The 13,267-nt window shown below is 37.9% G+C and overlaps 1 protein-coding gene across 2 annotated transcripts in view; it reads right to left on the bottom strand.

Moving 5' to 3' along the window:
• Positions 1-715: 715 nt before the first annotated feature.
• Positions 716-13,267, bottom strand: part of PXDN (peroxidasin) — a 147,733-nt gene continuing 135,181 nt past the window's right edge. For both annotated transcript variants that reach the window (XM_054023165.1, XM_054023164.1), the window contains 3 exons: positions 9,748-9,880; positions 6,195-6,308; positions 716-3,691 (listed from right to left, as the gene is read on the bottom strand). In XM_054023165.1, the coding sequence (XP_053879140.1) occupies positions 3,566-3,691; positions 6,195-6,308; positions 9,748-9,880 (373 nt within the window). In that variant the 3' untranslated portion in view covers positions 716-3,565. The remainder of the gene's footprint in view (positions 3,692-6,194; positions 6,309-9,747; positions 9,881-13,267) is intronic.

Here is a 13,267-nt window from a genome sequence, read left to right on the forward strand (position 1 = left end):
TCCTGTCTGCATTAAATCCTAATCCTGCTCTACCCCAACTGCCCTTCTCAGTGACAAACACTTACTCCTGCATGTTCTACCACAGCCCAAAAAGTAACAAAAGGAAAATGGTATGCGCTTGTAGTAGAGGCCAGAAGCAGTACTTTCTGGCATGGCATCCACAGAAGCTCAATGGTGTAGCAGCAGCCGGCTGCTAACAAACAGTATGAGCCTGACAACCCATTTGTGGGATGGAAGGAAACCTCTTCTAATTGCAGAAAAGGGAGATAGGAAAGTGACAGTGCTCTCATTTTGAAGGTGACAGGGAGACTGAAGGAATTGTGCGGGAATGAGGCATGGGTAGGTGATATGAGGTCTCCAAGTGTCCTTAATGTCTCTGTGCAATTTACTTAGAGTGAAGAAAGGTTAATACCAAAAAAACTTTCAATTTTTTTTCCTGAGAAAGGACCAGACTGGGAAGCTGTAAAGTGTCTAGCTGCTAATAACTAATTCTTTCTCTGATCCGGTCTTTAACCTCTGTCCTCCCTCCCTGCAAGGAGTAAATGGTAAATATATACTTTCACCACCTAAATACAAATCTATAACTTTATTAAATTGACATTTACTTATCCCACTAATTGATATGGAGGGTTAATACTAAGCTTCTTCGAGGAAATCGTTGGTCTGACTGATAAAAATCATACACACTGCAGCTTCAAGAAATTAACAAGTAGAATATTTGGAAATGTGGCCCATTTATTTCAACTGAGAAGCATTCATTACACAGTGCAAACAGTTCTTTGGTAAATTTACTGATTACAATAAAAATAACAAAGACTGCTTTTGGTAACAGTTTTAAAAAGTAAATAAATATGCACAATTTGCAACGTATTACAGCAATATTCTCACAGTGGATACTGAGGAAATGATCATGCAGCCACTGGCCACTGTTTCAGAAATGTTAATGTCGGTGCTGAATCTGCAGACACTGTAATAAAAGTAAATTTATACAATTCTTGATTGCTTATTACATTTAAAATTGTTGGTGAGGATCTGCTTTTTCTTTATGTTTATGTAAAATAACTCAAGATGACAGCGGTATAAGCATTTCACGAGTTATTTCAGAATCTTTTTATATACTGTATGAGAAAACATTGAACAAAGAACAACAGATATTCACTTTATTCTGCGGCAGGGAGCGGGGGAATGAGATACATGGTACTGTTATATAGTGTATAAATGGAAAAGCTCTTCTGCTATGATCTGAAATTCTAAGGATATTTAATTCATATAAATGTGTGTGTGGGGGGAGGATGAAATTAATAACTCATTGGAAGCACTTTTTTTTTTTACTGGTCTATATAACCATATACATACTTAAATTATGATATTTGATTTGGTTCTGCAAGCCTTTCTCTTGAGGAATTCTTATTGTAGGTCAATAGGAGTTCAATGTGCATAGGGCTTCCAGGGTGACTGTGTGATTTGGACTCTCAAGAAAACAGAACAAAGTACCAGAGTATCAAAAAAAGGGGATGGAATGTGAAGCCCTAGATACCATTTGATACTCAAACATGCTTTCCACACAGTTTCTAAAAATATTAAAATAGGTTATATAAGTCAAAACTTTATATATAAAAATCAATTGAAATATTCTTAAAAATACCCCATGTACCTCTAACATACATCTTTGCTTAACACCCCACACACATGTACATATTACTCTTACTACACTGTCAAACAAGTCATTGTAGTAAGTTTGTCATATATACCAAAGTTTGAAAGCAGTGTCGTAGTAGGTAGTTATCAAATTATAAAACATTAAAGCTACTAACCAGGGAAATTATGTGCCAAAATATTATAGTGGAAATGGCATTGTTGCTATAGATTAGCTATTACACACAAATGTGATTTACTATGCAAATTTACATGTTGCTTGTCTCTCTCACCAACAGAAGTTGGTCCAGTAAAAGATATTACCTCACCCACTTTGTCTCTTTAATGTTTACATTTGTGCAGATTTCATTAATCCCTAAATCCCTGATTCCTAAATCCTAACAATTAACTCAGAATCCAGAGAATTCAATAACTTCAGTAGGAGTTCTGCATTAGGACTGCAGGACTGAGCCCTGAATTGTAGGAAATTAGGGATTTTTTCAGAAGATGCACTATAAATGAAAAACAAAACTGTAAAATGAGGTATGATAGTTGTCTTTCACTGAATGTAATAACATATGCCTGTTAAAAAGGTGAAGAATTGGTGTGCTAACACATACACTGCATTGACATAGACATATATTCTATAGTGCTAAAAAATGAATTATGTGAGGAGTGAAGTTCACTGGAGGATCATTTTTAACATGAGTCATATAAAGGGACTCAGTTATAAGTATGCATGTACTAGCTGAAAAATGGAGAAAACCTTTAAACTCAAATACCTTGTCAGAAAAAAGTAAAAAGGAGTAGTCAATCCACAATTAATGGTTAATGCTTCATTTCGATTGTTCTTTTCATAAACAATCAGTGCCATAATACACTCAGGAACATAGGTCTACTGACAATATGTACAATGAATCAGTAGCTATCTTTGTATGCAAAATGGCATGTGATGTTTTCACATTTTCAAAACAGGGCCTTAGCAACTATACGTGTGAGCACGTTTGAGATGGAGAGAAGCATGCTTGCAAACTGGACTTTGGATGGTCACTTTACACTGATTTAAAATAAATGAATCTAAAAAGTAGCCAAGCAATTACATATATTTTGACAAAAAATATTATATTAATTTTAATATCAAATGCTACTTATGAGTCATGTACTGCTTCCTAAAGTGAGGAATAACATTCAAGGGACACTGTCAAACACTTTTTGTAATACACATTGTTTTAATACCTTCCTAGAAACTTGATGTTTGTTTCTCATTCCCTAGCAATTTTATGCTCTTCAATTTGTAAAACACTGATTCATTTTCCTCTTCAATTAAAGAGAGGTTGAAATGCTACAGATTTTTTTTGTTTTTACTTCATTGTCTATATGCCGGAATAATTGACTAAGCAATCCAAATGCACAGATGGCTTGCAGAAATTGCCCTTGTATTAGCACAGCTCTGAACATAGTTTTTATTAAGCTTTTATTCTAGCTTTTCTTCTTCTGACTTTATTGGCAGATCAAGTCACACTAATACTGAAAAAAAAGTAAATATTTTTATTGTGCTTATTTCTCATAAATGGGAGATGTTCTGATTTTATAATGTAAACATTTTAAGGTAAGTCAGTTTGGGTGCCTAAAACTACTTGACAGTGTCCTTTTGAAGTAGCACCAGATTCGGTTTGTCTAACCTGAGAATCTTAACACAAAATTATCTTGACCTGTTTATTTCCCTTTCAACATTTTTGCATTGTGGTTTTCTTTTTATGGGAAAATAATAAAATAATACATCATCTTATACTGTTACAGCACCATTAGAATGTTGTCATGTAAAATCTTGATTTCTTGCTGTTGTTTTAAGCTTCTGGTTACCTGTATTTGCCATCAGCAGGCATCGTTATGATTTGAAGAGGACACATCTTAAATTCTTAGAGGAGATTTATGGCTTCTTTTCCTTGCTAATAGTTTGTTTTAAACAGACTGGACAGCAAACTCCTTTGACCTTCACCGGTGTAGAGCAATCAGTTGGTGGACATGATTCTACAAAACAGGTAATCTGACCAACCTGTATTAGCACAAATATAACAACAGTTTAACACATTATTTAGCTTTGTCTACAAAATAAGAGATATGGTATTTACATTATTCAGGAATGTATTCCCAGCCATTCTTTCTAAGGTTTTGGGACAAATTCTGAATGTATCATGGTTTGTTTTGAGGTTTTTAAAATTTGAATCTAGAAGAAAGCACCTTATATGACAACTTTTTTAATGGCAGTTTGCTCTAATACTTTCTTCCCCTCTCTCACAGTGTCAGTCCACACCTGTCCCTCCTACCCTCTTCTTCCCTACCTTGCTCCTCTCACTAACACTTCCCTTCAATGTCCTCTCCCCTTTCATTTCCCCCACCCCCATTTAGCTTATCACTTCTTAACCAAACCCATCTAAAAAACCCATTGAACTAACATGAAAATAGGATTAAATTCAATAAGGACAAATGCAAAGTACTCCACTTGGAAAAGGAACAATCAGTTGCACACATACAAAATGGGAAATGACTGCATAGGAAGGATTATGGGTCATAGTGGATCACAAGCTAAATATGAGTCAATAGTATAACACTGTTGCAAAAAAAGTAAACATCATTCTGGGATGTATTAGCAGCAGTGTTGTAAGCAAGATACGAGAAGTAATTCTTCCGCTGTACTCCGGGCTGATTAGGCCTCAATTGGAGTATTGTGTCCAGTTCTGGGTGCCACATTTCAGGAAAGATGTGTGCTAATTGGAGAAAGTCCAGAGAAGAGCAACAAAAATGATTAAAGGTCTAAAAAAACATGACCTATGAGGGAAGACTGAAAAAATTGGCTTTGTTTATTCTGGAGAAGAGAAGACTGAAAGGGAACTTGATAACAGTTTTCAAAAGATTGTTACAAGGAGGAGGGAGTAAAATTAGTCTCCTTAACCTCTGAGGATAGGACAAAAAGCAATGGGCTTCAATTGCACCACGGGCACTTTAAGTTGAACTTTAGGAAATAGTTCCTAACTGTCAGGGTAGTTAATTACACTGGAATAAACTGCCTAGGGAGGTTGTGGAATCTCCATCATTGGAGATTTTTAAGAACAGGTTACACAAATACCTGCCAAGGATGGTGTAGATAATACTTAGTTCTGTCATGAGTGCCAGGGACTGGACTAGATGACCTCTCAAGGTCCTTTCCAGGCCTATGATTCTATGATTTTATGACCTTGTGCTGCATATTATTGACAACTCTGCTTGTATGTTATACTCCTTTATCCCACCATGTGTCTGTCTTCCCTATTTAGACCAGGGGTGGGAAAACTACGGCCTGCGGGCCGGATCCAGCCCACCAGCTGTTTTAATCTGGCCCTCGATCTCCCACTGGGGAGTGGGGCTTGCGCCGCTCTGGCGCTCCAGCTGGGGAGCAGGGTCAGGGACCGCGCCACAGGGCTCCCGGAAGCAGCAGCATGGTCTCCCCTTCGGCTCCTACGCATAGGATTAGCCAGGGGCCTCTGCTTTGCACAATGTCCCCGCCCCAAGTGCCGCCCCTGCAGTTCCCATTGGCCAGGAACTGCAGCCAATGTGAGCTGCAGTGGCGGTCCCTGCGGATGGGGCAGTGTGCAGAGCCATGCCTCGTGTAGGAGCCAGAGAGGGACATGCCGTTGCTTTCGGGAGCTGCTTGAGATAAGCGCCACCTGGAACTTGCACCCTTGAGCCTCTTCCAACGCCCCAACCCCCTGCCCCAGCCCTGATCCCCCTCCCTCCTTCCGAACCCCTCACTCCACTCCCCTGCCCCAGCCCCGAGCTTGTCTCACACTTTGAGCTCCTCATTTCTGGGCCCACTCTGGAGCCCACACCCCCAACCAGAGCCCTCACCCCTTCACGCACCCCAACCCTAATTTTGTGAGCATTCATGGCCCATCATACAGTTTCTATTCGCCTTGGGCCAAAAAGTTTGCCCACCCTTGATTTAGACTGTAAGTTCTTATCTACTGTATAGCACCTAGCACAATGGGGCTATATTCTTGCTTAGTCCTTAGGCATTACCAGACGAAACATGATTAATAATACAATTTAAAGGTTATATATTGATTTATCATCTAAAGTTCAGGGATCCCACAAAGCCAAAGCTTTTTCTCCCTACATTACATTATTTTATTTCTTTCACTACAGGTAAAAAACAAGGGAAATATTAAGATTTTGGTATCTTTTGTATCTTTTACCAATTTTTACGTTCTATAAAAGGCTGCTTTTGGAAAGGCTTCTTCTGGGCCTCCCCCTTTTTACCCACAATTCTGCAAGTACAATTTAACACCAGCCAAATGATGGAAATTAGATTATGTAGATGTCTAATTATTAGATTTGTAAGTACTGTTAGATAGATGGATGTCTGAATGGTGTCAATTTCCCCAGCAACTAACTACAGGTACAGATTGAACCAATAATGACTAGAACCTACAAAATTGTGGGTACATCATCATCAGAAGCTGCATCTCAAAAACAAATCACAATATGGCTTAAACATTGAAAATGGATTCCAGCATACTCACTTTGCATTCACACATAGTACAAGGGTCTCTTTTCCAGGTTTCATTGCTGGAGTACGATTTACCCTTTTCATCAGTGCAATCAGTTCTACTGAGACGTGATTCCAGTTTCTTTATCTGAAGACAGAAAAAACGTAAGTGATTAATTGAACCAAAGTAAAGCTTTTCCTGCTGACGGTATGTCCTTAACCTTATATACAATCCCCTAACAATATTTATGTGGGTGCATCTGGCTGATTACTCAATTTTTGATCTGGTCAGATATACTGGAGATTGGGTGTGGTGAAATGTTTCACTTCATCTATTACAGATTCAACAAAACTTTGTCTGAAACACAGCAGAGCACAGGGCGCTATGACTCCCCCCAGTTCCAGGAGATAGAGAGGCATAACCCTCAGTTGCTCTGCCTCTCCACCCCCGAGATCCAGGGGATGGAGAAGCCCAGAGCCAGGGGACTCTGCTTCCCCCCCCCCATTTCCAACTCCAGGTGATGGAGAGGCACAGAGCCTCCTGAAGCTCTGGGGTTGGCAGGGAGGCAACGCGACTGGGTTTTCTACCTCTCTGATCGCCACACTGGCAGGCTCGTGTCAATTTCACAAGCAAAAATAACAAGGACATTCTCTGAGAGCAGCTGGGAAGCCAAAATATTCCAGTTTGGTTCTTTCTAAGTGGACTTTTCTTGAAATCCCTTTCCATTAATTTTTTTATATTTTTGATGTTTTGTCCCAATTTGGGGACAAAACTTTTCCTCAAAAATGCAGAAAGGGATTCCCCTTTTTTGGTCAACTCTACTCAATATAACTGTTGAAAAACTAAAAGGCTGGAGGCAAGCAGCACATATAGAAAGAGTCTCTACAAGAGAAGACTAACCACAAACATATTTTCTTTCTTACCCTTGAAATACACACCTACAAACACGTGAGCATCAAACAAAAAAAGATGACAAATGTAGAGAGAGAAAACTAAACTCAGAAGACTGCCATAAGGAAATGGAAGATTAGATTAGTCAGCTGTAGAATACTGAATAAATGGCCACTTTGAAAGCATCTGTAACTTCTCCACTCTTATTGACTTCCGTAACCATTCTAATGATGCCAAGGAGTCATAAAACTAGTTCATCTGTCTACCTAAGGCAGGGGAGTGTACCTGGAGACCCCGTGTACTGCAGCAACACTCAGCTGTCAGAATGATCCTTTGGAACCATAGATAGAAGGGCACAACTTAGAGCCCATCCAGGTATCTTTTAGGCCTTGTCCACACTAGCAGTGGCATGTAGGATACCAGCACTATATGTGAAGCTACATGCTGCAGTGAAAAACATGCTGCATCCACATGCAATGTGTAGGTACACTTGTCAGTGAAAAGAAGAACAGGAGTACTTGTGGCACCTTAGAGACTAACACATTTATTAGAGCATAAGCTTTTGTGGACTACAGCCCACTTCTTCGGAAGCTTATGCTCTAATAAATTTGTTAGTCTCTAAGGTGCCACAAGTACTCCTGTTCTTCTTTTTGCGGATACAGACTAACACGGCTGCTACTCTGAAACTTGTCAGTGAAAGGCTCCGGTGATGGGGAAAGGCTCCACCAGTGGGATACCACACTGCTAAAAATAGCAATGTAGATGGTAGAGGCACTGCTTGGGGGTTCTCTACCATTCCCTAAGGTTCTGGCATGTCTGTACTCTACTTGCCTAAGCAGTGCCTCACAATCAACTGTTTATACCTATGGTAGGCTGTGTGCAGTGTATGTACTCTACACACCACCATAAGATTTGTACAGTGTAGACAAACCCTTAATTGCACCAGTAGTAGAACCAGCCAAAAGACAATCTCTCGTTTGGGAATGGAAATGCTGAATGGTGCTTGGCCAGCCCATAGTATTCTGTATTCTCTCTCAAAAAGGTAGTTTGCTCCTGACAATGGTTTGCGAATGACAATTGCACCATAATTCTGATTTCCTCAGTATTGTAGCCACATGTCAAAGTTATATAACTTACATTAAAATGTACTTATTAACAAGTATTTTTATAATAAAGATTAGATTACCATCTAAAGAGAAAATTTAAATGTTCAGATGATTTTTTTTTAAAAGGTTTTAGTCGGGTGCTCCAGGAACTAATGCAATGACTTAAATTGTATGATGATAACTTGCTACTGGCTACAGTGTTTGTGTGAGTGTAAAAGTAATTATTGATACAAAATATTAAACTATAAATGGCCAAGAGTGGTTTTATTTTTCCAAATTAATGTTTATATTTTGGAGAACAATTGCGCAGCCACTTCTACTGATGGAAATATGAAACCTTCCTTACAGCATTTTTAATTTGCTAGAGTTTGAGGTAAGAAGGTCCATTTACATGATACCAAACCTCCTCCATACCAATTTCTGTATTACAAAAAAAAAACTTTAGACATTTATTGGGAAATAGATACTCATCCTTAGAAACTACACTTACATGCAGAATGATGACAGTAAGGTTGAAAATATACGCCAGAGTCATCTGAACTTATACTGTTTTGGGCTCCAATTTACAAATTATCTATGGCTGTACAGTTCAGATCCAAATCCAAACTTGTCCAAAGCTGTAAGATGTTCAGATCTGGAGTTCTGATTTAGACCTAAACTATATTTAGATAATAACGTTAGTTATTTCTGAACATGCTTGTGATATAATAAGGTGAAAATTCCAAATTGGTGAACTTCCTTTTGCAGTGTAATTTGTACCTGAATTTTGGTCATTCAACTCCAAGTTTGAGTAGCTGAATTACCTAGATTGTAGATACACACTGTGGGTGTAAATTGCATCTGAGAACCGGGAGGTCAAACTACAGTCCAGACAAATATATGCTTAGAAATCACTAACATATCCAGTACATTTAATGTGGAGTTACTTTTGAAGGAACTTCATTCCTTAAATCCAACTTTGGGAGTTCTCTGATATGTAGAATATCTTGTGCATAAATAATACCTTTTATGAGTGGCTACTATTATGGCTACTTTAGTTAATCTGATTATTAAGAGATTTAATTTATGTCACACTGTAAAAGTCTTTTCAAAAAGATCTGAATCCTGGGTATAATTATTTACAATTACAATTTGGCACATACCACATTATTTCATAACAATTGCATAGTTTATCACAGATATGACTCAATCAACATATTTTACTCAGATGCAAACCGTAAACCCAGATTCTATAAATTCCAGGTCTAAGCATGAAGGAAAAAGCTAATTCCATAAAGAGTTCCATACATACGTGGAATGCATTGCTTACACAAGGTTTTGGTGACAGAAATCAACAAAGACAAACTGTATAATCTTTGTTTTAAATAAGATTAACAAAATATGCAAAAATAAACAATAATATGTACACTATGCTCTGTGTTCCATTTTGTCAAAAGATTACAAGATAAATTTTGGATTGAGAAATGCAAGGGAAGTCTATATATTTAAGGCCACAGAAAGATCAATATTCTTTGTAAATATGCTGTTTAAAGTTTAAAATGATTTAAATTAAAATTAAAGATTAAAAATTGTTCATTACATCTTCTTACCTGATTTCTGAGACTTTTAATGGTCTTTTGCATTTCTAAAACAAATTCTCTGAAGTCATTCACCACAGGTAATTTTATATGTTCATCAGATGCTGAAGAGGAATCATTAAAATGTTTACCCTGTTTTGTAGAACTGCAACAAGAGGAAAATAGGTCAGGATATTCACCCAATAAATTTTCAATAGACAGGCTATTTGCATAGGGGCTATCCGATATGTAAATTATGAATAAATTAAGTATAGGCAGCTGGTTGTATGAGTTTTATGAACAACAACAGAACACCAGTGCCATTGTAGCAGGATATAGTCTCAGGGTCAGGGTAGATTAATGTATTACTCCTTATACCGGCAGTGGCAGGAATTTTAGAGGACAGAATGCATCAGTCTTAAAAGTGTTATCTCTACTATGTTAGGGAACAGAAAAAGTTGTTAGTCAATACCATTTTCATGGCATTGCCTACTATTCACAGAGAAAAGAATCAGTGAACCAGTTAAGCTAAACATCCAACAATAATTCAGAGTGAAAGAATACTACTGATTTACTTGTGTAATTGTAATCAGCACTGTGTTTGGACTCACTTTAAGTTTCTTCCATGAACAGACGTCAGAAAAAGCATCTATGCTTAAAACCTCAGTCTTTGAAAATGGAACAAGTTGGTTTACTACTTGCCTGTTTCCAATTTAATAAACATTTGAAGTCAATAGTGTTTTTACAGTACAGAATAATGGGGAGCCACTTGTCAATTGCAATAGGCAATAGACATTTGGCAAACTTACATTCCAAAATCATTTTAATCAGTTCAATCTTCAATGAAAATATTGTGTAAAGTCATCAGAGAAAATTAACATAGTCAGTATTAATTATATCATCTAGACAGATTTCATAAAACACTGAGTAAAAATAGAGATAGTATTAATTATTAAACAATTTACCACATGAAGCACTCAGGGCCCATGTAGCAGGGTATGCCAAACATTCCTGTTTGAGGGTTGCTGATGCCAGAGGCATCTCTGTAGTAACACAATTTTTACATCAAGTATGAATATAGCCCTTGCATCTCATCTGTATATGTAGTTTCTACATCTCTCACTTAGTAATCTGGGAAATTCCTCCCTATTGATATTTCTGTTCTAACTAAAAAAGTTCAAAAGATTCTCTTTGTTACCAGGGTAGGAGAAACTGATGTTTTCTTTTCACTTTAATTTTTATGGGACTTAACTTCTTTATAGCTTTATAAATATGTGACAAAGATGGTTTGCTGTATATTATTGTTTATGCTATGGAAATTTGGAAAAGTTGGTAAAAGTTCACTTGGGAAGGAGAACCATAATCTACAATGCTCTGCTACTTCAGGGCAACTTTTAACAGTCAAAGTGAAAGTTACAGTGTTTGTTAAGCATTTTTTATTCCTACTCTTCCTTAGTGTTATTAACTGTATATATAAGTTGTTAAAATGGCTGAAATGTTGTGCAATAAATTCACTCCTGGTGTAACTTCATTACTCTGAGTGGAGTTATTCCTCACATGAATTTTGTTCAATGTTGTTTATAATTCATCAGACATGTAGAAGTAGCAATAAAATGTTTTGTTTGCTGTAAGAACACGTGGTTTTGTGTGTATAGCCTTGTATTTTATTAATGCAAAATTTGACAGCAGAGGCTCAGATTTCTCTGACTGAGTCACCACAGAAGCCCTCCAGTTCACTCATTTCATAATACTCACACAAAGTAAGCCAAGTAAATACCCTCTGAGTTGTTACCTTATATGCGCTTCCAAGCATATCCTGACTTCTAGATTATAAATTCTTTGTGGGTAGGGACTATCTTCATCTTGAGCCTATACAGCACTTGAGGTCCTTGTGAGTGCATAACACTATTATTAGGACACTGGAATATGCTGGACTCATTAAGTCAAGATGCAACTTTTACTTCAAGGATATCTTTCTCTTTGTATCTCTTATAACATAGCAATAGGTCTCTATACCAAACAACTGCTGGATTAAATTAAACATTTTTAAACCTTTCTCCTCATGTCATACTTCCACAATTATGGTCAGCACAAGGACCTGAGCTAGAGCCATACTGATATAAAATAAAAGGTGATGGCAGGACACATTCTCCTTAAGGGTTTTTTACTTTTGGAATCGGCTCCCCATAACATCCCTAGTTCATTACCTTCAGGCCCACCTTTCCTCCCTGGCTCGGGGGGGGGATTTATGGGGCTAGAAAATGGAAAAGAACACTAGTGGATATTCTGTTGGAGCAATTACATTTTAATTAGTTATTTGCTGGGGCCACAATTTTATGTTTTGGTAGCAATTGAGGAAAGATAGTTTATTTAATGTGTATGTTGTATATATTTAAAGAGATTGTCAAGGGAGCCGAGAACCAGGGATAGGCACTTTTTCATGGTTATAAAAATCAAATAAATAAACTGCAAATTTCTGTCTGTATCCTTTGTTCATGTTATATAAGAGTTGGTCTAGTTGGCATACAACTATACGCTATATACCCAAAGTGTGGTCACACTACACATTTTGTCCTACCCAGTATTCTTGTTTCATAAGAAGAACTTCCAACTGATCCTGAGGGAGAAGGGTGTCCTGGAGAAGACTAGGATCACTCTCTTGGCTCATTCACTTTCGGGCTTGTGAAAGAAATGAATCGAAGGGCCCTGAACAGTGGCTTGATCAGAATTTTACTTTTAAAATCGGAGCCCTTGCTAGCAGAATGTTATATTAGCTAAAGCACAAGGCCCTTCACACATACTAGCCCACCCTGTAAACATGTAACTGAATACTTCAGATTCAGAAACCAGTTTTGTGAAAGCTACAGTCTGGTAGTCCTTACATTTGTGATGATTAAAAAACAGAAGTGTACAGAGTCTTAAGCATTGTTTGGATAGAGCATTAATGTGTAACAGAGTCGATTATACCCTGGTATAGATTTGGGTAGTCAGAGTAATTTTGTCCCAACTGTTTTGGGGCTCTGGTTGAGAAAGACACAATGTCTTAGGTTTATACATATAAACACAAATAAATAATCTATGACAAAATGTATGTAAAAGCTTGTTTCTTTCAGACTCTTTCAGAATCTGAGAGGATTCCAACATCTCTGTGGGAGAGTGAGCAGATGAAGGCCTCTATTGCTGGACTAGTTATAAAAGACAGTTACCTTTTCTGTAACTGGTGTTCTTCGAGATGTGTTGCTCATGTCCATTTCACAATAGGTGTGCATGCTCGCCATGTGCACCAGTGGCAGAAGTTTTCCCCTTAGCAGTACCCATAGGGGAGCACCCACAGCACCCCCCTGCAGTGGCACCTCCATTGCATGGAATAAGGGGTGCTGCGTGCTCCCCCCACCCTCAGTTCCTTCTTGCCAGACAACTCCAACAGAGGGAAAGGAGGGAGGGATGTGGAATGGACATGAGCAACACATCTCGAAGAACACCAGTTACGGAAAAGGTAACTGTCTTTTCTTCTTTGAGTGATTGGTCATGTGCATTCCACAATAGGTAATTC

Source organism: Malaclemys terrapin, chromosome 3, assembly GCF_027887155.1.
Source record: "Malaclemys terrapin pileata isolate rMalTer1 chromosome 3, rMalTer1.hap1, whole genome shotgun sequence".
NCBI lineage: Eukaryota > Metazoa > Chordata > Testudines > Emydidae > Malaclemys > Malaclemys terrapin.